Source organism: Nesoenas mayeri (genome assembly GCF_963082525.1).
Source record: "Nesoenas mayeri genome assembly, chromosome: 26".
NCBI classification, from domain to species: Eukaryota; Metazoa; Chordata; class Aves; order Columbiformes; family Columbidae; genus Nesoenas; species Nesoenas mayeri.
In genome coordinates, this window is record NC_137552.1 from 4190919 (window position 1) to 4216907 (window position 25989).

General features: G+C 47.6%; 1 protein-coding gene across 1 annotated transcript; it reads right to left on the reverse strand.

Moving 5' to 3' along the window:
* Positions 1–6676: 6676 nt before the first annotated feature.
* FBXO47 (F-box protein 47) lies at positions 6677–15831 on the reverse strand (the record flags this gene model as incomplete). The annotated part of the gene is made up of 10 exons (XM_080359735.1): positions 6677–6789; positions 7195–7354; positions 7783–7925; positions 8398–8544; positions 9126–9302; positions 9977–10085; positions 10531–10608; positions 11134–11210; positions 15059–15229; positions 15651–15831. 10 exons carry the CDS (start codon positions 15829–15831, stop codon positions 6677–6679), a joined length of 1356 nt encoding a protein of 451 aa, XP_080215861.1.
* Between the last annotated feature and the right edge of the window lie 10158 nt (positions 15832–25989).

A 25989-nucleotide genomic window follows, 5' to 3' on the forward strand; every position in this document is an offset into this window, starting at 1 on the left:
TCTCTGCCAAACATGTGGCACCGCCAGCCCCTTGGGGCACAAACGGGACCCCCGGAGCAGCCGGGATGGGTTTACGGGATGAGAATCCCGGTTGGTGCTAAACCGAGACTAAAACTAAACCCGAGCAGGAGAGAGGGGGCGGCGGGGCAGGGGGGGCGGCTCCTGCTCATCCCCTTCATCACCTTCTTGTCTGGGATCAAGGGGGAGTATCAATGTGAATAAACTGGTTTTTAATGGACCAAGTACCACGCGCAATCACGTTTTGGTATACAGACCTTTTTTAATGCTACCTTGAAACCATCGTCCTAACGCTCCCCTGCCACCCCCTGCCCCTTCTCCCCCACCACGGCAAACAAACCTCTTACTGCTTGATTTCTTGCCTTTTTCTCTCGACTTATGCACTTTTTTGCCTTTTTTTCATAGCTGAAAAGCACCTAAACCTGTATTTAAAATAAATAAATAAAGTAGTTAAAAATTAAAAGCTAAATTGCTTCTCATCACGTGTAAAATAGACCTCGTCCACCCCGGCTTCCCCAGTTCCAGTGCTGAGCTTAGAATGTGTTTCCTTCTGGATCCATCGCTTGATTGGGGTTTGTCCTCGTGTCCCCGTTCCCGTTGGGTTGAGCACCCACCTCTTTTAAGACAGAAAAGCAACAAAAATCATGTTATATTTGGCCTTTTTAACCGAACCATCGAATGGAACAAACCGACCGATTCTCTTCCCGGGTTTACTCCAATTCAAAATAAAAGGATCATTTTTACCTGCCGATTGTGCCGGGTTTGATTGTGGTCGCTTTTCCGGCTGTTTTTCCACTCATTTGGGATGCAGGGGGGATATTGGGGTCGAGGATCTTGGGGTCGGGGATCTCAGGGTTGGGGATCTTGGGGTCAGGGATCTCGAGTCACCAAATGGGGGGATTTGGATCACCAAATGCCGGTGCCAACGGGGCCAGAGCCCCAAGGTCTGATTTACAACAAGTGCAGCATTGAGCTCGGGTAAGGAAAATCTCGGAGGTGTGTAGAGAAGGGTGTTGTTTGTATTTGCAGCACTAGCAAAAGAAAAGGTGAACACAGGCTCCACTTTTGCCGCTCACTGACAACCACGGTTTAAACTGGGTGTTGTGATGCTGAAGCAAAGGATGCTGCGGTACCCGCACACCGCACCCCAAAACTGAGCTCAGAGCGGTGCTGGCCCATCCACACGGCTTCGCGGCGGCCCGGGTTTATTTCTGCTTCATTCCCCATAGGATGTGCCCTTTCCCAGTGGCAAACAGGGGGTCGCATCGCCACGAACACCCCTAAACCGGACAGTGGTTCGGGTGGGAAGCAGCAGAGACAAAACCGCCTTCCCGCGGTGCTGGTGCCTCCGCGAGCCCCGTCCCAGCGCTCCCCTGACCCCGTCCAAGGCTCCTCTGACCCCGTCCAAGTGCTCCCCAGATCACGTCCAAGGGTCCCCCAACCCCATCCCAGCGCTCCCCTGACCCCATCCCAGCGCTCCCCCAACCCCGTCCCAGCGCTCCCCGACCCCATCCAAGGCTCCCCTGACCCCATCCCAGCGCTCCCGGGACCCCGTCCAAGGCTCCCCTGACCCCATCCCAGCGCTCCCCTGACCCTGTTCGCAGCTCCCCCGACCCCATCCCAGCACTCCCCCAACCCCATCCCAGTGCTCCCCCATCCGCGGCTCCCCTGACCCCATCCCAGCGCTCCCCGACCCCATCCAAGGCTCCCCTGACCCCATCCCAGCGCTCCCCTGACCCGGTTCGCAGCTCCCCCGACCCCATCCCAGCGCTCCCCCAACCCCATCCCAGTGCTCCCCCATCCGCTGCTCCCCTGACCCCATCCCAGCGCTCCCCCGACCCCGTCCAAGGCTCCCCCAACCCCATCCCAGGCTCCCCCGACCCCGTCCAAGGCTCCCCCGACCCCATCCCAGCGCTCCCCCGACCCCATCCCAGCGCTCCCCCGACCCCATCCCAGCGCTCCCTGACCCCGTCAGCCCACGGGGGGTTATCCCTTTATTTTTCCGCCTCCGTCAGCTCCGGCATCATCTCCGCGTCCTGAGCCGCGCCGGGAGCAGAGGGGAGGACGCACGGAGCCGCGGGGGCTGGCGGGCGCAGCGGCGGCTCCTCCGCCCGGCGTCCCCTCGTCCCCTCGTCCCTTGGTCCCCTGGTCCCCTGGTCCCTCCGCCTGCTCGCTCACCATGCTGGATATTTTCATCCTGATGTTCTTTGCCATCATCGGCCTGGTGATCCTCTCCTACATCATCTACATGCTCTAGAGGGATACGGGGGGGGAGATGCGGCATCCCCGCAGCATCATCCAGGTGAGCCGGCTGCTCCTCGTCCCAATGGGGTGTCATTTTGGGGAAGAAACGTGTCCAGGGAGGGGGTTGTTTTGTTTGTAACGCTGTTGTCTTTGGCTGCTGCTCCCTCTGCCTGGCCGGGCTGACAGCACCGGCGCAGCTGTTTCCTGCTGTGGGTGCGAGGAAAGCAGGGGGGATATTTTATATAAATCAGGGCACTCTGCCCACCAAAATGCACAGCGGTGATTGTGCTGGGTTGATCAGCCCCTTCCCCCTTGGAAAAGCTGCTTCTCCGCCGTTCAGAGAGCAGCAGCGCGAACTGGCGGCTTTTGTTCCCACAAGGGAGAGAAATGAAACAGGGAGAAGCAAGAAGGGACCCTGGTTGCATCATTTAAAAGGGGTGGGGGGATCCCCCTCCCTCCGCCAGCTCTGGGCCCAGCTCAGCATCTCCTTTCTCTTCCGCAGCTGCCGCCTGGTCCCTCGGAACCTTCTGGAAAAGCTTTGACCCCCCCCGGTGCAACCGGCTGCCCAGCGAGGAGCTCACGGTGTCGGCACCGCGGGCAAAGGGACATGGGGGGCCAGGAACACGTCCCCCCGTTGTTCCCGGTGACGCATCCCTGGGATGGGGAGAATGCGACGGGTCCTGCCCCATGGGACGAACCCTCCCGAGGGCAGGCGTCGGGGTTCATTTTAGAAAGCGCTTCTATTTTTAATGAGAAATGTTTGGAGGGAATGGAATAAAGCGGGATGGCCCGGGAGAGCGAGAGTGCTGAGTCTGCGGGGGGGCAGCAAACCCCGATTCCATGGGGTGACACGGGGTGGGCAGCAGACCCCGAGAAGGATGAAAAATGGTCAAACCACAGCAAGACACCCCCATGGCCCTTAGCACAAGGTGCTGCTGCTGCTCCGGGCTCCAAACCGGGCTCTCCCCAGCTTGGAGGGTCCCCAAATCCTCACGCGGGTTCCCAAATTCTCACTCAGGTCCCTGAACCTTCACCCAGGTCCCCAAACCCTCACCCAGGTCCCCAGATCCTCACTCAGGTCCCTGAACCTTCACCCAGGTCCCCAAATTGTCATTCAGGTCCCTGAATCCTCTCCCAGGTCCCCAAATCCTCACCCAGGTCCCCAAACCCTCACCCAGGTCCCCAGATTATCATCCAGGTCCCCAAATCCTCCCTCAGGTCCCTCTCGGGTGCTCAGCAAGGTCTCAGTTCACCCCAGCACATTAAAAAGAGGAACCTTTTCAATAGGATGGAATTTTCTGTGGGATGGAAAGAACATTTCAGAGCTTAATCCCCCCCAGTTTGGAAAGGTCTGGGGAGGTATTTGGGGCATCAAGAGTGTTTTTCCTGCCCTTGCACCCTCGGTTGTATGTGATGCTGTTTGATGAAACTTTCATCCTCCTAGAAGACTCAATTTTCACATCCCTGGTCTCTCCCAGCAATATATATACATATATATATATTTAAGCAGTAAACACCTGAAATATCCATAATGGGAAAAACTGCTTGTGTCCCATTAACACTGGGCCCATCGCACAAGTGGGTACGTGGAATTGGTCCATTGGGCTTTCAGAAGACGGTGATTCCAGACAAAAGAGGGATTCCGGAGCCTGGGAATGCTGGATGCAGTCGGTGAATATTTGACACCGCGATTTCCTGTGGGTAAAACTCCGTCGAGAAACACAACGCGGGTGATTTTGCTCCCAGGGGTGTTGGTTCTCGGTGCCCCAGTGCTGCGGATGCAGAAAAAGCTTCTTCCCGCTCCACGACCAAATATAGTCGAAAAATCAGCAGCTCGAAATATTCTGGGAGGAATTTCCTGCAGCATAAGTCATGTTCTCAATAACCTCCGCTGCATGAGTCGTGTCTGATGTCAACATCTGCAGTGATTGAGAGAGAGTGAGTAAGGAGGAATGTGTGGAATGGAAACTCAGCTGAGTGTGAGAGCAGGAGCGATGCTTTTCTCTCACTCCCCTCCTTTGGGAACCGTCGGCGATGAGCAACGAGCTGTTCCTGAGCTGCACGGGGAGGGGAAGGGGCTGCGAAGGGATGTGCGGACAGACAGATGGACAGGGAGGGCTCTATGGCACAGGGACACGGCGCTGGGCAGCTCAGATCGCAGTCAGAGGGCTCCAAAATGGGCCACGCTGGCACAGCGGGGGCATTTCACTTCTCATTTTGAGAGGGTTTTATCCACTCCCCACAACAGCAGTGGAAGAAAAGGCACCATGTTTTGTCCTGGCTCCTCTGGCGCACGGTGCCCCCCGCTTGGACATCATTACCCAGCGGTGTTTAATTGCGAGAAGTGATCAGAGGGTGATACCGGAAAATAAGGCTGCAAGGTCAGGGTTGTTGCCCAGTTCAAGCAAAACTGGTTTGGGAAGCGCCGCTTTGGTGGCTTTGAGCTTCAGCCCTTTGGGAAGGAAAGTCCTTGTCTGGTGTGAATGCAAAAATTAACACCAAATACACACTGGGCTGTTGTGCGTGTAAAGAAAAAGAGCGGTTAATAGTAATTAACAACATCACCAACATTTCACACATGGCAGTGCCTAAAACTGGTGCTGCTGGAGGATCCGCTGTGGTTGAGCCAGCGCCGGCCACGCTGACATTTCGTCTCCATCGCCAGGGAATCGAAGAGGCGACTCTTCCCGTGTCAGCGCACAATGGCATCCCCGTGCTGGCCAAATGGCTTGTGGCCACGGCCACGGTTGACGAGCCGGGCGCTGGTGAAGCCGCTTTGAGCCACCACGCACCAGAGACTCGGCGGGTTGAGCCTCCGCTCCGGCGTCCTGGATTCTGGCCGCTCAGGTCATTCATTGGTGGCAATTCCCGTGTGTGAGGGAGGGACGGTGACGATCCGGATTCTGCCTGTTTGTATTCGTGGCTGTGTCTCACTGCGTGTTTTGAGTTCATTAGTGATGATTTTGGAGGCGTTCGGGTCACTGACTCTATATCGGAGTCTTACACTTTGCTTCTTTGCAGCCGCGGCAATCTGTGGCGTTGCAGCGTGGGGTTTGGGTTCGTTAATGAGCATTTTGGAGGCAGCTCACTGGCTCGATATCAGAGAGTCTTGCATTTTGCTTTATTTTCTTCAGAGATAAGATGTAATCGCAGCGTGTTTTATTGCGGTGTGGTTTTTAAATCCAACCTTCACCGGGGGGAAAAAAGGGCAGCAGCTCCTCCCCGGGACACCAGTTTCCCCTCTGCCATCTGCCGGCGCCCTGTGAAGATCCACAGCAAACCCATCCTGCTCCTCCATGTCCCCAAACCCTGCCTGTCATTGTGCACCCAACAAATGTCACCACAGTTCTGACAGTGCAAACTGCCAAGCGAATCCCTACCGAGCTTTCTCAGCTTGCAGCTGATGAAATAAGTGGGGGCAGCTGGGATAAATTGGGACCATTGAGCTATTTTCACCAGTTGAAAGCTGGTTTTCCAAGGTAAAATGTGGGTCCCAGCAGCTCAAACCTGGTCCTGGAGGAAAACTGAGACAGTTGGGAAGTGATTCAGGTGGAGGAGGCGGCTCTTTAATAATGCGGAGAAAACAGCCACGTTGTAAACAAGGCACAGGAACGTAAGTGCTTTTTATTTTGTGTTACAGACATTTTTTTAAGGTAATAGAGCAGAAAATCAAAATCTTTTTGTAAGTAGCAAACATTTATATATTTCAGTGAAACAGTGATCTTAGCCTGTGTGTGTTTAATGTGTCTTCAACTCGGCTAAGTCCTAGAAAGGCAAATACACTAGAACAGGTCGGTTATGGGGGAGAGGGAGTTGAAGTTTCCTCACCTGTAGTGTTTTGGGGGGAAAAAGGTTGCCTTGTTTGATCAAAGTGGTTAAACTGAGCTCTGGAATCGCCTCTTTGTGCTGAAGCTGTGTGTAAAATCTCTGGAGCGCTTCTGTGGTAGATCTAAGGGTTAGTGAGAGAGACCCTGGCAAAGTGGGGAAGGGGAGCTGAGCTTCTCTAACCGTGTCTGTCTCCTTCTCCTCCGATTCCCAAGAGAAAACAAAAGTAAAAGTTCAAAATGTTTTTGGTTCCGAACTAAGATAACATTCTTAATTCATGTGCACACATCGAATAGGAAACCATGTCATTTTTATTGTGTCTGCAAACACACACAGTGGGAAAAGAATGTGGTTTGTGCTCCCAGAGGAGAGGCCCCCGGAGAAGGAAAAAGCGCAGAACGCTGAGAGATTCCCCAAAATGTTCAGTGAGCTCATGACAGTCTGATATTTACCTCACCGGCTTCTCCCGCTGCTGCTCCAGCTCTTACGGGGGTATAAATCGAAGAAATAACTGGACACTGCTTTGCAAATGCTTCAAAACCAGAAAAGTCCAGCAGGAGTAGAGGGAGAGTCTGTGAAATTCGGAGCATCAAACACTGTTGCTTCTCATGGCCAGGTACAGAATTTCCTTATGGAAGTTCGCCTGTGCATTGACGAGGTGAAACAAATTCAAAAAGCTGCTGTCCTCTTCATCACGATCGCCTGGCAGGGCAAAGAGAAACATTTAAAAATGATTAGTGAAACTAAATGACTCCTTTGAAGATCAATCTTCCTCCTTCGGTGTTGTCAGCAGAGGCTGAACCAGCAGCCTCTGCTGAGATTTATGAGGCTTCGGCTCCTGCACCTGACGGCAGGACAGCTGGGAAATAGCGCAGGAGACTCCCTCCAACATTCCTTCCCCAGCTTGTCCAAAGCCGGACGAGAACAACTGCACGTTAAAACAAAAATCTGCTGGAGCTGAGCCGTTCATCTTTACAGCTCGTCCCCATAATCAGCCTGGAGGTTTTATTGAGGCTGACAAGCTGTGGACAGGGAGCAACTGCAGCTCGTGGAGCTGAACAAGCAGCTGGTGTTTAGACTCAGCCTAAAAGGAGCTGGCGGGCTTACCGGAGAGCACGGCCTGCAGCGTGTCCATGATCAAGTGCGCGAAGGCGTTCTCCACGCACTGCAGGAAGTAGTTCCTCTCGCCAGGGGTGCCAAAAACCTTGCAGACCTTCTGCATCATTTTTACAGCCCAGTCCATGCAGTACAGGTCCTTCTCGCAGACCTGGCGCGCACAGGGAATGTTAGAAACGCACCTTTTATGACGAGCACGGCAAGGTTAAGTCTTAGAATTAACTATCGATTCTAATGGATCGGTTGCAGCCTGGCCTGGAAAATTAAGGTTTGTTCATAGAATCGTAGAGTTGGAAGGGACCCACGAGGATGAGAGTTATGAGGACACACAGGTTGTTCTCGCTGGTGTGTTAACAGGGGAACTTCTCAACGTTTTAGTGGTACCTCTCCCCAAGGACAGGTTTACTAACTCACAGAATCCATGCTGGATGGGGACCAGAGGGTGGAAAAGCACCGAGCCTCTTGCTGGATTTACTCCTGGTTGGTAGGAGTAGGTGGGGAAACAGATTTTAAGTCTGAGGGAATTAATCTGGGAGTAGAGAGACCAATGGGCTGAGCTGCTCCGCTCGGGGTACTCACCAAGGCCAGGAAGACCACGAGCCTGGCCAGCTCCACGGCCCGGCCGTTCACGGCTTTGCTGGCCATGAACGTGAAGCAGATGTTGTTCCCGCTCAGGATAAGCAGCCGAGCGTTGTTCTCCATGAGCCACTCCCGGGGGACAACTTTGTCATAAAACAGAGAGAAACTTAGTGATCTTTGAACAAAAAGAAACAATGAAGTCATATAATCGGCTTTTACCAGCAATACAGCTAGAGCTCTTCATGAGGGCTCTGTGAAACCATCTCACCCCAAACTAACTTTCAGCGTTGCCGTTAACGCTGTTCAGTAGAATTTTGGCTTGAACACACAACATTATGTTCTCTGCTTACACAACTTGGACAAGGTTTCCTTAATCATGGCTTGACAAGACTTGAATTTTAAAGGTCTGCGTGGATTCTTAAAATATTTCACAATGGGGAAAGAGCCGGAATTTGGGAGGCTCACAAATCTATCTTCTCCCCAGCTACCGCCTGAGTGTAATAACTTTTCCAGTGCTGCCACAGCTACCGTAAGGAATATTGCAGGGTTTTATTCCCAGATTTGGAGGACACGAGCATATAACCCTGTGGATTAATGACATAAGCGAAGCCACACCTGAGAGCTCATCCACGAGGCTGATCACGTCGTCTGCTGTCCATTCCCTCGCTTCTGTATCGTACAGCAGTTTAATCGCGTCTGCCAGACCTTTCAGGCTGGTCTCATCTGTTGGTCCTTCTATCATTTTCTGCCAAACCACGTGCCCTGAGCGATATATTAATCACAACTGCTATTAAGTGACAAAATACATATATTTTTTGAACAAGGAAGATGCTAAAGTGGCTTTACAGTAGAGCTAGAGGAGGGGGATTCAGGTAACACAACTCAGTCTTTGCGACAGGATTATTTTCCTCTCACTTCAGCAGCGACACTGGTAGTTGCAGATTGAATCAAAGGGCAATTAAAAAACCCCCAGGTCTGATAATTAAGTGAGAAACTGTGCTTTTCTTTGGGGAAACAGCTGCTTCTTTGAGGTGCATTCGAGCCAAGTCTGCCCTAAGCAAGGAGAAGAGCAGAGGTGCAATTTCCTCACTTGTACCATGAAGAAATGTTTATATATATATAGAAATTTGATATATACATATTTATATACATATCTCCACATATTACTTATGTAATTTACGTATGTTATTGAGGTCTGGTTAAGCTGAGCAATTTTTTCTCGACAGTACAACTCCATTTTACTTGCATAGCGCTTGGTTTTCAGAAATGCTGCATCCCGCAAGGAAATCTCCATTTCAGGGAACAACCTTTGAAAATTAAGCCCCCCCTTCCCAATTACTCGCCATCGAGAGAGGACACTGGCCCAAAGATGATGTACAGCAGCCGAGCTTGGTTAACCATGGGCCACGGCTTTAAAATCCGAGTCAACCAAAACGCAGAATCGCTTCGGTGAATCCAGTGGTTCAACAAGACGCTGCGACAGTACAACCTGATGCGCAGCTCCAGTTTTCGGGCGCTTCCTGGGGTAAAAGGATGGAGATATTATAAATCCAGCAAGCTTTGCACAATATAGACGATCACTTTTTATTTTTTGTAGGAAGAAGGGGATTTTTAAAGCTGCTCAAGAACACCTAAGGCGATTTAACTAAATTTTGAGCTGTTACTTCCCAAGTTTGGCTCTTTTGGATACGTTGAGCTAATTCAGGCCGCGGAATCTATCACTGACCCATCTGCTGCCCACGGCAGCTCCTGCATGTCTTGAGGGACTCTCAGCTCCGTGTTCTGTGTTGACGACAGCAGGAACGATTCGAGTTCATGTTAGTGTTTGGGTATCTACACAACTTACGTGTGGGTTTGATAATGGAAGGATTAAAAAAAACCCTAAATGCCTCTCAAGACAACTCTCTTCACTACAGAATAGATGTCAAAGAGAAAAGCACTTTTAGCGAAGAAAAAAATAGGTGTATTTATCTATGCAAAGGGCAAATATTTGCTTTAAGTGCCCACTTTCTGTGTAATATTAAAGCTAATGGAGCGGACAGGAAAGTCAGGAAAGGTTTGGTGCTGCAAGGCTTAGCAGAGCTAAAACATTCTCCATTCTAGCCACATTTTGTTTGCGGTAATCAAGATCCATTTTCTGACTCCTCCACGATAGCGCACTTTGATTTTGTGGGATTTTTGCTCTGATGATTACCCGGTTTGCTGCTGACAACTATCTGCACTTTACGGGGTAAATTGCTGAGCTCGCAGAGGAAGTTGAACACGCGGTGACACTCCAGTTCATCCCAGCCTGCTGTTAGGATCTGAAGATTACAAAAGAAAGAGGGTAAAAATTAATAGATTGAGCCATAGGTGTAGATCACAATGCAGTAAATAAGCTGTGGGTTGCTGTACTAATCCATTTGACACTGATTTTTATTATTATGACTTTTAAGCTCCCGCGAGCTAACAATAATATTCTGGCATATGATGTGAATAGCCATTTACTTTTAAACTAAATCACCTCTGCTCTTGATTTGTGAGTTTGAAGCTGTGTAATGAAAAGCTCCTCTTCTCCCGTGTCTTTCAACAGGCAGAAAGGAAATTCAGAGAGCTGTGTGAATAAATATCCCCCCCACACACACCCCTTAAGCCTCAAAACCATCTTATACTTCTAAATATATTGCAAAATCACAGATTAATTTAGAAAACTACCTTAATTTTGTTAATATTTGTAATACTTGCCTTCTCTCCATAAAGATACTGTACCTGTAGAAACACCCCATAGCACTGTAGCCCTAAACAATGCAGAGGCCTCGGGCAGCCAATAAGTTTGAAACAGGAAACCTGCAAGTGCAAAACACGAGTAATTTATCTTAACTGACCATAAGTTGATTCCTGTGATTGAAAAATATCTGTACTGTGCGCATCAATACCGATCAGAGCGATTCAAGTGATAGCCTTCCCTTATTGTGGAAGGAAACAAGTTATAGGAGCTGTGTTGTGGCTTAGTATTGAGTTCAAAACTGTGGTCAAATGGGTGTGTGAAAGGTCCCTAAGAGAGCAATTCTGTTTTCAGGAGAGTAACATTTCTGTGCTCTCCCACTGAGCAATTTCTGGTAGTCCACAAAACGAGGAAAAGTTGGAAACCACTGATTGTGACACATGAAATCTCAGTAGAGCAGCCTTGTGTTCAACACGCTGGCTTAGGCTTTTCTGTTGTCATTGAAAAGAGACTGATTTCAAATCAATCAATTCCTTACCCAGGAGTAATAAACAAAACAAAAGGCATAATTCACCTAGCAGTTCTAGAAACGGTGGCGTGAGTGCCAGGGATGAGTCAAAGTGACAGCGACAGGAACGCGAACTTACTTCAGAGAGAATCCTGTGCATGTACTTGAGCCTGTCTTTGGTGGGCAGCAGGAGCGTGCATCTCTTAAACAGCAATCCTGGGAAGAAAACAGACGCGTACACGACGATGAATGTACATACGTGGCACAGTTACGGCTGTTAAAAATATTGGAAATCAATGTTCCCTGTTGCACCTCTGTTAACAGCACCCCAGGGTGCGCTGGTTTTCTCCTGACATCATAGAAAGATGAGCTTCCAACGTTTTTTCAAGATAGTCACATGCTCTAGAAAGAAAACACTCTGAACTGCGTTAACGTAAAACATAGTGAAGCAGTAAAATGATTTTCCTATACAGGACTGAGATGGGAAGACAAACAAAACCAACAACCTCTTTTTTTTCCCCCAGAATTGTCGGTCTCCTCTAAAATACATAGTTCTCCACTGTCAAAAAGTACTTTATGCATTTACTGTGGTTTTAACTTAACTCTTCCCTTATTTACAAGTGTGTTAGCGTTTCCACATGGCAGAGAGAATTTATTCTTCAGCCTAGGACGGGGTTCAAAGCTCAGTCAGGGCAATTTTGTGTTGAGCAGATTGGACTTTGGAGAGTCCAACTGAAGAACAGTTGAGGGTGTTAAGATAGCACAGCTGCAAATCAGAATCCAGCCACCAGCGTGGGGAAAGATTACGTTGAGTAGAAAGGTTTGAGTAAAAGCTATTGCTCCTGGTTTGGTACAGGAAACCCCCCTGCACGGAAGGGCAGCGCCGTGATTATTTATGGTTCAAGTCCAATGAAATTCTGAGCCCATCACAAGGACTGGAAGGTTTGACCATGAGCCACAGCCCTCTGAGTTTCAGTGAGGTTTATGTCATATGCAGATGTGGTTCAGGCTCTCTGAATGGGAATGAATTTTTCCCACTAAGTCCGGTCTTTCCTGCTGCAAAGTAAATATTGATTTTGCAACTGACCTCTTAACAGAAACGTTCTCTTGAGCCTTCCGCTGCTGACACAGATATTGCCAATGATCCTTATATTTTGAATATCTCATGGGTTTACTACCAGGCCTGTGATAGCGATGGATTCACACTTACATTGAAGTAACAATTTGCTATTTTTATGTCATTACTACAAAGCCCAAACTAATTTTGATTTCTTTTTTTATTTTTTGAAGAATTGCGGAGTTTCAGGTTTCACTTTAAAAACAAAACACTAGGATTATTTTAAGATACCTCAAAACCTACATGGATTGCTTACAACAGGAGGTCTTTGGTCTAAATGACTTTAACAGAGTTCCTTTACCTTGTGTATGCCTTTATTTAATGTCTTCAGTTCGAATCATACTTATAATTCTGCAGCTAACCAGGGCATCATTTTATTTCTCTTTCAAGCATACATTTTTTAAAAAAATCAGCTAAGTAACAGTAAATTAATATGGATCAAATTAGGATTTAATTTGGTGGCTTACTGAGCCATCTGGATCCTCACAAGTCTATGGGACCAGGCGGGATCTGTCCTAGGGTGATGAGGGAGCTAGCAGAAGAGCTCACTGAGCCGCTCTCCATCATCTTCCAACAGTCCTGGCTCACTGGGGAGGTCCCATATGACTGGAAACTGGCCAAAGTTACCCCAATCCACAAAAAGGGCTGTGAAGCTGACCCTGGCAACTACAGGCCTGGCAGGGTTATGGAGCAGATCATCCTGAATGCAATCACACAGCACCTTCAGGAGGGACAAGGGATCAGACCCAGCCAGCATGGGTTTAGGAGGGGCAGGTCCTGTCTGATCAACCTGATCTCCTTTTATGATCAGGCGACCCACCTGGTGGATGAGGGGAAAGCTGTAGATGTGGTCTATCTGGACTTCAGCAAAGCCTTTGACACTGTCTCCCATAATATACTCCTGCAAAAGCTGGGAGCCCGTGGCTTGGACAAGCGCACTCTCTGCTAGGTTAAGAACTGGCTGGAGGGCCCAGCCCAGAGAGTGCTGGTGAATGGGGCTGCATCCAGCTGGTGGCCAGTCACTAGTGGTGTCCCCCAGGGGTCCGTGTCGGGTCCAGTCCTGTTTAGCATCTTCACTGATGATTTAGATGAGGGGATTGAGACCATCATCAGCAAATTTGCTGATGACGCCAAGTTGGGAGGCAGTGTCGACCTGCTGGAAGGCAGGAGGGATCTGGATAGACTGGAAGAATGGGCCGATTCCAATGGGATGAAGTTCAACAAGGTCAAGTGCCGGGTGCTGCACTTTGGCCACAACAAGCCCCTGCAGCGCTCCAGGCTGGGCGCAGAGTGGCTGGAGAGCAGCCAGGCAGAAAGGGACCTGGGGAGACTAATGGACAGGAAACCCAGCATGAGCCACCAGTGTGCCCAGGTGGCCAAGAAGGCCAATGGTGTCCTGTCCTGTATCCAAACCAGCGTGGTCAGCAGGACAAGGGCAGTGATCCTTCCACACCTGGAGTATTGTGTTCAGTTCTGGGCCCCCCAGCTCAGGAAAGAGATTGAAGTGCTGGAGCGGGTCCAGAGAAGAGCAACAAGACTGGGAAAGGGACCTGAACACAAGCCCTATGGGGAGAGGCTGAGGGAGCTGGGCTTGTTTAGTCTGGAGAAGAGGAGGCTCAGAGCTGAGCTCAGCACTCTCTAGAACTACCTGAAGGGCAGTTCTAGCCAGGTGGGGATTGGGCTCTTCTCCCAGGCATCAGCAATAGGACAAGGGGCCATGGGCTTCAACTCTGCCAGGGGAAATTCAGGCTGGATATTAGGAAGAAATTATTTGCAGAGAGAGTGGTCAGGCATTGGAATGGCTGCCCAGGGAGGTGCTGGACTCACCGGCCCTGGAGGTTTTTAAACTGAGATTGGACATGGCACTTAGTGCCATGATCTAGTAAACGGACTGGAGTTGGACCAAGGGTTGGACTGGATGATCTCTGAGGTCTTTTCCAACCCAGTCGATTCTGTGATTCTGTGATTTGCTTCTCAGATAGAACAACACTGACAGTGGGTGGGTGAAGAAACTGTTCAGTGTTCAAGATGCGTAAGAAGGAATGCTTCATTTCTGAGAGGCTGAGTGAATTACAATCGATGTGTTTTAAAAATTAGCAGCAGAGTTAAAAAGCAAACCATTTTGAATTTGAGGCTGCACGGCACTTCTCATCACCATCGAACCCACATTAGTTTGATCTAGATTTCTATTGCCTTGTGCTAAAAGAGGTCTGAGCAAAAATGGGCTTGGTTAGCACACAATATACCACGACAGCAAAAGTTCAAACGTTTTCACGTTGCCCTGAAGCTGAGAGTGAGAGGAAAATGTGGTTTTCCTCCCATTTCAGTCTTTGCTACAAAGCTGCCGAGGAGAATGCTACTCAACAACTGTGATAACGTTTTTGTGATGGGCACTACTTATTTTCCAAGAAGCGGAACGCGATCTGCAATCCGTCCCGAGCAGGCTTTCCGATGGCAGCTCTTGGCCGTCACTGCAGAATTAGGCCGGGTTTAAGTGCTGCGGCTACATTTCCCAGACTGAGGAATGCAAGCTACTCCAAAGCGACACGCGAAGGCGGCCGGAGCAGCCAAATTCCTGCAGCTCGTGTGGGGCCTGGGGAGTCTCGGTTTCTGCTGCGCTTTCCAGCAGTGGTGTCCAAACACATTGAATTTGGAAACACCTACTCCTGAGAGCTGATCCTCTGCCCAGCGTTTAATAGGAAAAAAATAAACACAGAGGAGGCAGAACATACATTATTTTTTCCATAACTTAGAGGGTTTGGAATTATTTCAGGTAATTCCTCCCTCCTCCTCCTCCTGCCAGTTAATGGTTTGGGGAGGAACTTCCCTCTGGAGCTGCACAAAAGATTTGGGCCGTATCCTGAGCATTTTACCAATTGATGCGTAGAAAAGACACGTTTTGAGTTTGGTTCTCCTCCAATTGTTAATATTTGCATTAAAAGATCACCTAGAGATTTGTAGTGCTCTAAAATACAGGATCCTTCTCTCTTGCCAGGTAGCTCCTGGTTGTGAAAGTCTTGCAATAAGAGCCTTCGGTTTCCTGACGGGGTTGAGATGTAATTAATGAGGCGGTTGCTGATGCTTTTCGACACCATGCTCAGCATGCTGATATCCTTCACTGCAAAGGCAAAACCCGGGACCTTTGTCAACCTTTAGGGCAAGAAAAATGCTGATCACTAGTCAATAACTTCGCCTTACTTCAAAAACAGGCCAAGAAATAAGATTCACAAGTAAAACAATTTAATTGCTATTTACTTCTTGTGCCAACAGACTGTAGTGATTAGAAATGCATAGATCTAAGGAATACTTTTAATGCATAATGGGCAAAACCCACTTCAATTACTTTGTAATTATAATTTAAATTTTGGTCATTTGCTTCTTCATACATAAAAGCTGAAAGTTCAGAGAATAAGTCACATAAAATGACTTCAAGTAGCTAAAAGTTAAGCATTTTAAATAATAGTGGCATTTTCTGAACAGAAAACTTTTGTGGTAATTTTCAGAAATTGGGATTAATACGGTTCTTCTCGTATTCTCACCTGGCAGATAATTCAACACCATTTGAAAGATCTCTAGCGGGAGGGTTTGAAAATACCCGAGTGTGGACAGAGAGTGGGGATCGGTGTCCGAGGTGTTGCTGCGGAGTCGGCAGCGGCGGCCGCTGCGCCGCGATTTTGGTTTGGGAGCCGGGGCGTAGCCGGGCCCTGCGGTGGACGTCATCGCTCTGTTAGTCCCCTCAATTCAACCTGCAGAGAAAAGACAAAAGTCCTGTTTTCAGAGGAGGAAAATAATGTAGAGGAACCTGGGCAAAGAGGAAATCGCTACTGTAGACACAGCAATGGAGTCTGAACATTAATCCTATGAAAGAACAGTATTTTTGTTTTAATTTAGTGCCATGACATGCAATTTGCTAAGTACCAGCTGAATGGAGTATTCAGCTGGTCATAGAAGAGGAAAAAAGCACTGGAGGACATCATATGAGATGGGAAAGTTGGGAAGATAGTGCTAAATAGAAACTCTTGAGGAAGTAGATCCAATGGTACAATCTACAGTAATTAACATCCTCTTACCTTCTTACCCTAATTATCCAACAAAAAAAGTTATAGAGATGTCATTGGGATCATTTTCATATGATGTGATTCCTTTACAGTGATAACTACTTATACACGTGCTTGCATATGACCAAAAAAAAGAGATTAACAAAGTGATGCTTCAAACCATTTTTTCCTCCGGCATTTAAGTCAATACAGGGCTTAATTGGTGAGATGCAAATAAATTATACAGTATTGCTATCTAAAAAATACCCGGTGACCCAGGCAAAGCCGAATTGACGAGGGTCTGAAAGATAATGAGTTTTAAAGGATCAATGAATATGTTCTTTTGATTTGCCTTCTGGTTCCTGAGTCTCTAGAGCGGGGACAATTCACATTGTCAGGCAAGAATGAGAGTTAGTGACTCGTTACCTCTTTTTTGAACTGAGATTTTTCAGACTATTTCTCGATTCCAGCAGCTGAGGCTTCAGGGAAATTGCCAAAGAGAATGAGTGCTGCAGGATAATTACAAGAGCTGGCAGTAACAGAACTGGAGCCCGTCCAAGCTGCAGAGCAACATCCCAGTTACCATCAGTGGGAAATACGCTCACAGAATAGACCCCATTGTTTCAAAGATTAAAAATTTACAAAAATTACAGAAAACAAGTTCCAAACATCTTTCATATTTATCAGGAAAGCACGCAAGCCAGACCTTTCTAATATGCCACTGAGCAAAATGACCCCGTCCACAATGGGAGCACTGTTTGTGCCGACAGCCGAAAGAATATGGGGCATTTCATGAAAAGTGTTACAAATGGGTTTGGCTGACTCGAGCTTGTGCGCTGGATAGAGTTTGCATTGTCTGCTTAAGGAAGTTCTACTTCACTGGGAGCATTTTTAATTTAGGTACGGTGTAATTCTAGCTGGCTAAAGAAGCTTGTAGTTTAAACCTTCCCAAGGCCCCTGAGCAAGCGTAGCTGCTCCGAAAATTCATGTTTTATTAGGCTTTTACACTGTTAAAGCGTGAGGCAGAAAATCGATGTCGCACCTTTAAGAACAATCGAGACACCACCTATAGATAAACATACGGCTATATGGAAAAAAATGTTTATGTTCTAAAAGCGAAGTTAGCAAAGTCTGAAGTCAGTGGAAATTTTATACGTGTGACTGCGGATTCAAGACAACTCGAATTCCTTGTGTGTAATATACACAGCAGCTCCGCTCCCTTTTATAAACACGCAGCTTGGTTTGAGACGGGCTAAATCTGATGCATATTTCTGATTCGTGCTTTAGAAATAAAGTTGCAATGCTATGATACTTTCTTTTCCTCCCCCTCTCCCCTTGCTGTCTTTAGCAGGACGGTACCCTAAGGATTTATGGTTTCTTTAAGTGATTTTTGGAAAATCTTACCTTGGGTCTGCAATTGTGTTATACAGAAGAGAAAATACTTTGCCACGGGGGAGGTTTTCAGACACACTCAGCCAATTCTGGCCTGTTTCTGTTCAACTTGGTTGAAGTCAAATTGACTACCGCTATTTTAATTTAGAGCAGAGCTAGATAAAGATTAATGCAAATAAAACTGAGTGCAAGCAGCAAGGTTCGAAGCCAAAGCTTAGGGACTTTACTGAAAGCTCCCATTTGTTTCCTCTTTGACTTAACGTGGTTTTTACTTCTCAGGGAGTCGAGCCAGAGCCAGGCAATGGTCTGTGCATCTCCATCTGCTGCTGGGATACCGCTTGTTTAGAGAACTGCTTAATCCACACTGGAAAATTGAAAGGTAAATGTTAAATATTTAACAAGCTACACTCATAACATTAGCCAAGAAGGGTCATCTTATTTGTTGCTATAAGCTAATTTGTTTACAAGGCAGAAAGATCAACTTTCAACCCCCTCTAGAAAGTTTCTTGCCCTTAAGCAGTCGCTAAACTCCTGCTAATGGACGCACGTTTGTCCTGATATTTCTCTGAGCTCTGTTTTAGCGTTTGGCAAACATTTATTGCAAAAGGTTGTTTACTTTGGAGGTTGGTTTGGTTTCCGTTTCCCTGTCTCATCACACCGAGCACAAAACCTATTGCTTCAAATATTAACTCAACAGGGTTTTTTCTTTATGTTTTTTTCCCCCATTTTTCCCTTTACTTGTCAGCGCAAATAAAAACGTACAAGTGAGGGATAACAAACCTTAGAGCACCAAGTGCAGCCGTGGAGTTACGTTAATACTTGTCACGCCGGCCTACACCAACAATTTACAAAAACCATGTTTTTATTTATGCTAAAGTTTCTACATCAGCTTGGTAGTGCAGACTAGTCCCCTAAACATCGAAATTGGCGAATAACTGTGAATAGAAAGCAAATCTCAGGGAATCCTGATCCCGCTGCTGATGGAGACTGGGATTTTTTGTTGTGAGGGAAAAGGCTGGTTGAGGGTCCGGTTGGAGGGAAAACATCAACATTTGCTTTTATTTTCCTCAGGTTTTGTGGGTTTGCTCCTCAGACCGCGGTATTTGAGGGAGTGGGTTATATTTGGCCTTTTACCTGTGCTTTTGGGTTGGGTTTAGCCGGGTTGTGACAGAACTTTAGGCCGAGCGACCGGCCAGGCCGTGTTCTCCTCCGCCCTCCAGCACCGTCCCTCACAGCAAGAACAAAATCGGGGACCTGCGCCCCCAAACTTACACACAGGGGATGGAGGAGGACTCGCAGTCGGTGCCTACTTACAGACGACACCTTTTGAGCTCTGTTTTACCTCAGGGAAATCACCAGGCTCCCCCTGAGGGAGCAGCAGAGGAATGGGGGGTGCGGGGCAAGCGGGCTGCGCTGCCTCCAGTGAGCACTGTACCCCTGTTCCTGAGGGGAAAAAAGAGGAAAAATATATATTTTAAATGATTATTATTTAAAATTAGCTTCTTAAAGCATGGTTTCGGTCAAAGCTCACTACCTACTGGGGCTAAAAGAGAGGAGTCTGTGCATAGTACTGTAGACAGACACACCTTGTGTGTTTTACTCGGGAGCAGGAATGTTTGCAAACAGGAAAACAAACCCAGTTCAGTTTCAGGGTGGCGGTTGTCAATGGGGCTGATGGCGGTCGTGCACCTGTTGGGGGGAAGAAATTACTACAGGCAGCAGAAGTGTTTTATCCCAGGGGTGTTTTATTGGTATCGTTAATAATTCCGCGCCACTCCGCGGGTTTTGCGCCGGTTTGTTTGCCACATCCGCTTTCCCGCCTTTTCGCCCGCTGCCACTTTCAGCGCGGGGAGGGCGGGAACGGGAGGCGGGGCCTCGCTCACGGCTCTCCCGCCCTGTTGGCTCCGCCCCTCTATGAATAATTAATCAGTCACCGCCCCCCGCCGCGCCCGCCCCTGCGGAAAGCGCGGTGCAGCCTGTCACGTGGTCAGCGTGGCCCCGCCCCTCATGAATAATTAATTCTGTTCGGCCTCCATTTTGGAGCGAGGCGGGTGAGCGGCGGTTTATTATTCAAACCGCGAATCCTGGGGGCGGTTTTGGGCCCCTCACGCCCAGAAACACCTTGAGGTGCTGCAGCGAGTTGAGAGAAGGGGATGGAGCTGGGGAAGGGGCTGGAGCACAAGTGTGATGGGAGCGCTGAGGGACCTGGGGGGTTCAGTGAGGAAACGGCCTCAAGTTGCGCCAGGGGGGGTTGAGGTTGGATTTAGGAACAATTTCTTCCCCAAAGGGCTGTGGGGCATTGGAACAGGCTGCCCAGGGCAGTGCTGGAGTCACCAGCCCTGGAGGGGTTGGAAATACACATATATGAGGTTCTTATGGACATGGAGCAGTGCTGGGGTGGGTTATGTTTGGACTCCATGACCCTGAGGGACTTTTCCAACCTAAATGCTTCTATGACTCAATTTGCTGAGGGAAAACATGTCCCCAGGTGATGACACCCTGGCGATGCAGGCGGCTCTTGCACCGTGACGCTGCAGGACGAGCCCACGCGGGACCGTGACCGCCTGCAAATCCATTACCCTGCAGCGTAAGGTGCCCCAGCGCTCGGTCCACGTGCCACGGCGCAGAGCCGGAGCTTTGTAAAACAAAACCACCACACAACATGGGCTGCAGACACTGTTAGCGGAGGCTGCGCTACAACAGGCGGTTACAAACTGCCACGCAGCCCTTCAATGCTGTTGCATTATACCGTGAAATAACGCTGTTCCGTGGTGCCGCGATCGCAGGGAAACCGCGGCGAGCCGCCGTTCTTTGCTAGAGCAACAAATAGTTTGTGTTCGCTAATTAACTCTATTTTAAATAACTTAATTTTTAGGAATTCTGAAGCGGCTGGCTATAAATAACCCATTCTCCTGGGGGTAATAACGCAACCCTGGGGAGAGGCTGTTGTGCTGCTCCAAAGGCAGCTCCCATACGATGGCAGCAAAGCGCTGCAGCTGCTCTAAAGGACTTTACCCCGGTAGTTTCTCATCCCCAAAGACAGTTGGTTTGTTGGTTTGTTTGGCTGTTTTCTGGAACTTTATTGAGGGAAGGACTTTTTTTCAGCGAAACAGAAACAAAGCAGAAAGCAACCCCAAACATAACGCTACGGCATCGTCTGTTGAGTGCTGTTTAAATGACAAGGAGAGTGGGAATGCCGTGACGGTGTCACCATCATCCCAGTATTTTTCTGAACAGGTAAATCAGACAAGTGCAGAATAACACGCTTTCAAGACATTTCCATGCGGTCTGGCTGTACAATTGCATTCCGCCCCTCTAATCGCTTCAGTAATTCTGTTGTACGTCAAGTGTTGTTCTCATCCCGTCGCCGTTTTGCCCGTTTGCATTTCAGGAATGCCAGAATAAAGAATTTCCGACTGTTTGTTTACACCAATATTGATGTTTGGAGTAGTTACAGGAGACCAGCGCTTGGGAAATAATATAATAAAACGAGGTAGATGTGGAATATCCGTCTGGTACCTCTGGAGCCTGATGGTTTTAAGGGTTTCATGGGTCTGAAGCTCCATCCAGGCTCCTGTGTTTAATAATCCTGGACCTATAAATACATCTAACTCCACAGTGATCAGCGTAATTAACGACAGCAACAGTTTGACAGTTTAATTGCGTTGTGTGGTAAAAGTATTACCTCCTGTTTGTTTTCCATTGGCTGAGCGAGTCACGCTTGTTCTGCTTTTTCATTTGAGGCTCTGTAATCCGGTCAATGTTTGTCAACTGGTTTGAGATGACGGGATAGAAACTAATAAGGAAATAAGTACAATTAGGTTGTTATAAACACGGTGACGGTTCCGTTGAGTGCTAACTGCTTATTCTATGCGTGAGTGGCCTTGTGTAACTTAGTTATCTTTGCCCAACGTGCGAGCAACATTTTGGGTAGAAATCCGTTGTCTCTGGTGCATTGAAATGCCAAGAGCAGGACTGCGATGGATTCGCCTTTTCAAATATCCTTGTTATTCTTGTGTGGTTGCTTGAATTAGAAGAAAACACCGAATGTGGTGAGAGCTGAGAGAGAACACTGGAAAAATTGCACCGCTAGGACCAGCGTTAATAACAACAGCATCTAATGCGCTATAAACGTTACAAAATGGAAATAATAATAATAATAAACCACAGAAAAAAAAGACATAACACCGGTTTTGTGTCACTCCACGTGTGGCCTCAGGCAGTAAAACCTTTTCAGCGCTTACTCTATATCAGATTTGCTCCTCGTTTGCCGAATGTTGGTTCTCTCCCGAGGTTTCACTGCAGCTCCACAGTGTTACGAAGGCGCTGAGATGCAGCCTTGCACTTCCACTTGAAAAAAAGCGCTTTAAGGCTTGTTACGAAATGATCAAAATGCTCAATTAGCGGGGAATCGTTGACTCATCCAGCACAGGCCTTGCGCGAGGATATGGAGCGAATTAAGTCACTGCTTTGTCTCATCCTTAATGAATTCTTGGGGTAAAATCACCTCCTTGGCTGGTATTTCTGTTTTAGGGGTGGCGAAGGGCCCAGCGCAGGGACGTGTGTGTTTTGATCCGCTCAGTTTTAAGATCGCAAAGTCTGATTTTATTGTTATTTTTCTTGCAGGTGGTTCCTACTTCCTCAGCCCCAGCCTGTTTTGAGCCTCGTTTTATTGGGAGCTGTGCTGATAATTATCACTCTACAGGATGCCACCCTCTAATCTTCCCATTATCTGCCATTCGGGAGAGTCGTGCGAAGCTTAAAATGATAATTTGTGGAGCGAGGAACATCCCTGAGCCATTTGAAACCACGGGCAAGGTGACAGTGGTGGGGTCACCGCGATTTTAGTGTAGCCTTTGGATTAGTAATTATATAATTCCGACTGATGAAGGGATGAAAAGAGTTGGGTTATGAGTTTTCTATGGAATCACTTGCCTGAAATACTAAATTCTTTTAGGGATGGAAACCCAGCTGCTGCGATGGACACGTGGATGATGTTTGGAGCCACCCATAATCCCACCCCGCTTGGAAACACCTTTCCCTTGGGCATCTGTAAGTATGCCACAAATATTAACAAATTTACACGATGTATCTCAATTCGAGGCATAAAGACATTTAATATCCAACCAATTCCCCGCTCGCGGTCGTAACCAAAGCTCAATTCCGCAGCACTTGGAGAACGGAGGTTCCGAGCTGTGCATCTGTTGGAGATGTTATCCCACCACCCACAGGCCCTTTTGCAGCAATCTGCTCCCTCCTTGCTTCAGTGCTGTTAATTACGGTTCAGCACAATGTGCTGCCCCAGGTTGCAGTTGCATTTTCAGGCTAAAAACCTTTGTTTATTAGCATAATGGCTAAAATATTCCCCCCCCTTGTTTCTGGGATGTTGTTTAGTATGAAAACTATTTGTTCAGGAGAGCTGCCGTTTTATTGCAGATTGATAAAGTATTTCCTTTTGTGTAGGTGTCTATAGATAAATAATGATTATATATGTATATTCTAATTATATATCTGCTGCTTCTCTGCTCAGAAAAAATAGAACAAGGCAGTGGGAGAGTAGAATTCTCATCTTAAAATATATATATATATATATTCTTATAGTCTCAAATAAAAGAATACAAGATGAAAGGTAAATGTTAAATATTTAACAAGCTTACAAGTCCACATGAGCAATAATAGTTTGCGTGGTTTATTTTGAAAACAAAGCAACCCAAAAGGAAGATTTCTTTTTTAATATTAAGACTATGTTCCATGCAGATAATCCATAGTAAATACATGGCATTAAAAGACAGATAAAGTGCCTTTAGTCCCCAAAAAGAGTCCAAATGTGCTGTAAATTCAAGTATGTGGAAAGTAGGCCTTTAGTTCTTAAAAAGAATGTATTGTTTATCTGAGTCCTGCCCCTGTTATATCAAAAATGGGGGGGATTGACCCCCAACTCTTGCAGGAGCAGAACCAACCTCTCCTTGGTCTGATAAACCCTGCGCTGTGTTTTCCCAGCTGCTGAACACACGGTGTCTTTTTCTTCATATTTTACACCCAAACGATGCGTTCAGCGGTTGCCACAACCAACCAGGGCACAGGGCTTGGAAATGAGGAGCCATAGTGGTTGTTTTGCATCTTTTAACCAGCTGAGCACTGGACTGAGCGCAGCAAACAGCCCCTTTATAGCTATAAAGTTAAAATCTACAGGTCAATAGACATGATGCTTGAAGCAAGCGCTGGGTTCGTCAGAATCCAGAGGAAAAACCTCAGCATGTGGCTGGAAAAGCCACATGATTTAAAGCAAAAATCAAACTCTCTATGTTGTAGTTGCCACCACCACGTCCTTGCTTTGAGACTCGCAAGATTAACCGGCATCTTGAAGTCGGAGTCGCACAGGTAGGAAGGGAATATTGATCCGATGCGTTGAACTTGGTGCGGCCGGCGCTATACGTGAGCCCAGACTCTCCTCTTTGGCATCTTGGTGATGGAAAATCCATTTTTGTCTTTCTAGGCATCAGCAACATTACCGTTGTGCTTTCTGGAATTTAATAGCCAACCTCTTCTCTTCCGCCACAAAGAATATTCAGGAAGAAAAAGGCTCCTTGTTGACTCACGAGCTTCCCAGGTGTGAAGGTCGAGCGCCCGAAGCTCATGTCAAAAGGTAGGACAGAACATTGGGGTTTATCTCCACCTTGAGACACAGAATCCAGGGGCAGTAGGAGATTCGGGGGAATTCAAACCCCCAGTTTTGAGCAGTAACTTCTCCATCTACCAAAATATCTTAGAGATGATTAATTGAAGCCGTTAACGCTCCACCTGACAATACTCCAAACCCCATTCCTCAGTAGGAGGCAGACCAACCATCTCTTGCGCCGCTACAGAAGAGCCCGCTTGCTTTTCTTTCTTTCCTTGAAGGAAAAATACAAACTGAAAAGCCTTTTTTCCTCCAGATGCTCAGAACTTGGCATCTCTCCTGCAATATTTTCTGTATCTCAACCATTTCTGTTGCTCCAGCACTTGGATGTTGTTATTTCCACCCGATATCTGATCCTCCTTAGATCCAGCAACGCACCAGGAGGGAAAAAAAACAACCAGTCAAAAGCTTTATTTGGGAATAAATTTTATCTTCAAAATATGTTTAAATAGAGACCGTCTGGGCTGTAACAACTGGGCACGACTGGTCTGACTTTACCCTGCATGAGCATTTTGGTGCCTTTACGCCATAATAAGATACAGCAAAAGTCTCCCTAGTGGCTACGTAGGAGAAAGTATAATCTGGGGTCTAAATGCCGCAAAGCATCCATATTTATCTTTAATGGCTATATAAATTCAGCAGATGAGAAGGAAAACATTAATTAGACAGACCCTGCCTTTGGCAGTAATCACCACCGGTGACAGCTGAACCAGCCAGGGGATAAAATATGCACCAAACATGATTATCAGAATAAATAACTGAGGATCAAGAGGAAATGTAAAGGAAAAAAAAAGCCTTGTACAACCACCACCTTTTTTGGTGGGGGAAAGAAAACTTTACTGAACTTTGGACTCTCTTTTAATTCTTTTAGACAAGTTTTCCTTGCACAGAAGGAGCAGAGAACCCTGAGGGGCCCAGTGGCAAAGCCCTTAGTGAGGGTCAGATTCTGGCATCATGATTTACATACAAATCCAGACATGGGGCCTATCACAGACATCATAAAAAACCAGCAAAAGATCCCACTGGCTTGAGCAGGCTCTAAAAGTGATGGTTACCAGGTTGATTTTTCAGTGGGGTGGAGGAATGTTTGCCCTCACTCCTAATTGATGGGAAATGCCCACAAACGAGCTTAGATTTATATCAGGATTTAATCCATGGGAGGACAAGGGTTCTCTCTAGTGCTCTCTCCCCATCCTGCTGGATTTGTAGCCAGACCATGAGGATATATTCTGAAAAAAATCTACGATTTGTTTTCATATTCTGTCTCCTTTAGGGCCAAGGGTCATAATTAGTAATTTAGCAAACTAATTAAGTGCTAAAAAGTGCATCGGAGCCACCGGCTCACAAACATCCTGGAGGTGAAACCTCCGCAGGGTTTTGCCCTTAAAATAGAGGAGGTTTCTGTTTCTGCTGGGGAAGGAGAAGCCGTGGTGGTGGAAGAACAACTGCAGGACGGGAAGAGGAAAAAAGGGCTCAAGGCTTCTCAGCCCTGATGACAAAATTCAACGCACCTGCCCCAAAAGGAGGTGGAGGGAGGCGAGTGCTGACGAGCCAACCTCAACACCCCAGCGTGCAGCAAAAAGCACCGAATTTGCTGTCCCCAAGAGCCTCCTCCTCTTGCGCCCGCACCGAGATGTGCTCCCCGTTGGGGCTCCCGGTGGAGGGGGGAACAGACCAACCACACACAGGGAGGAAACGCCTGACCACAAAACCAAAAGCACCCCGCACCAAGCTACAGAAACCGACTGCGCTTTTCTGCCTATCGCCACA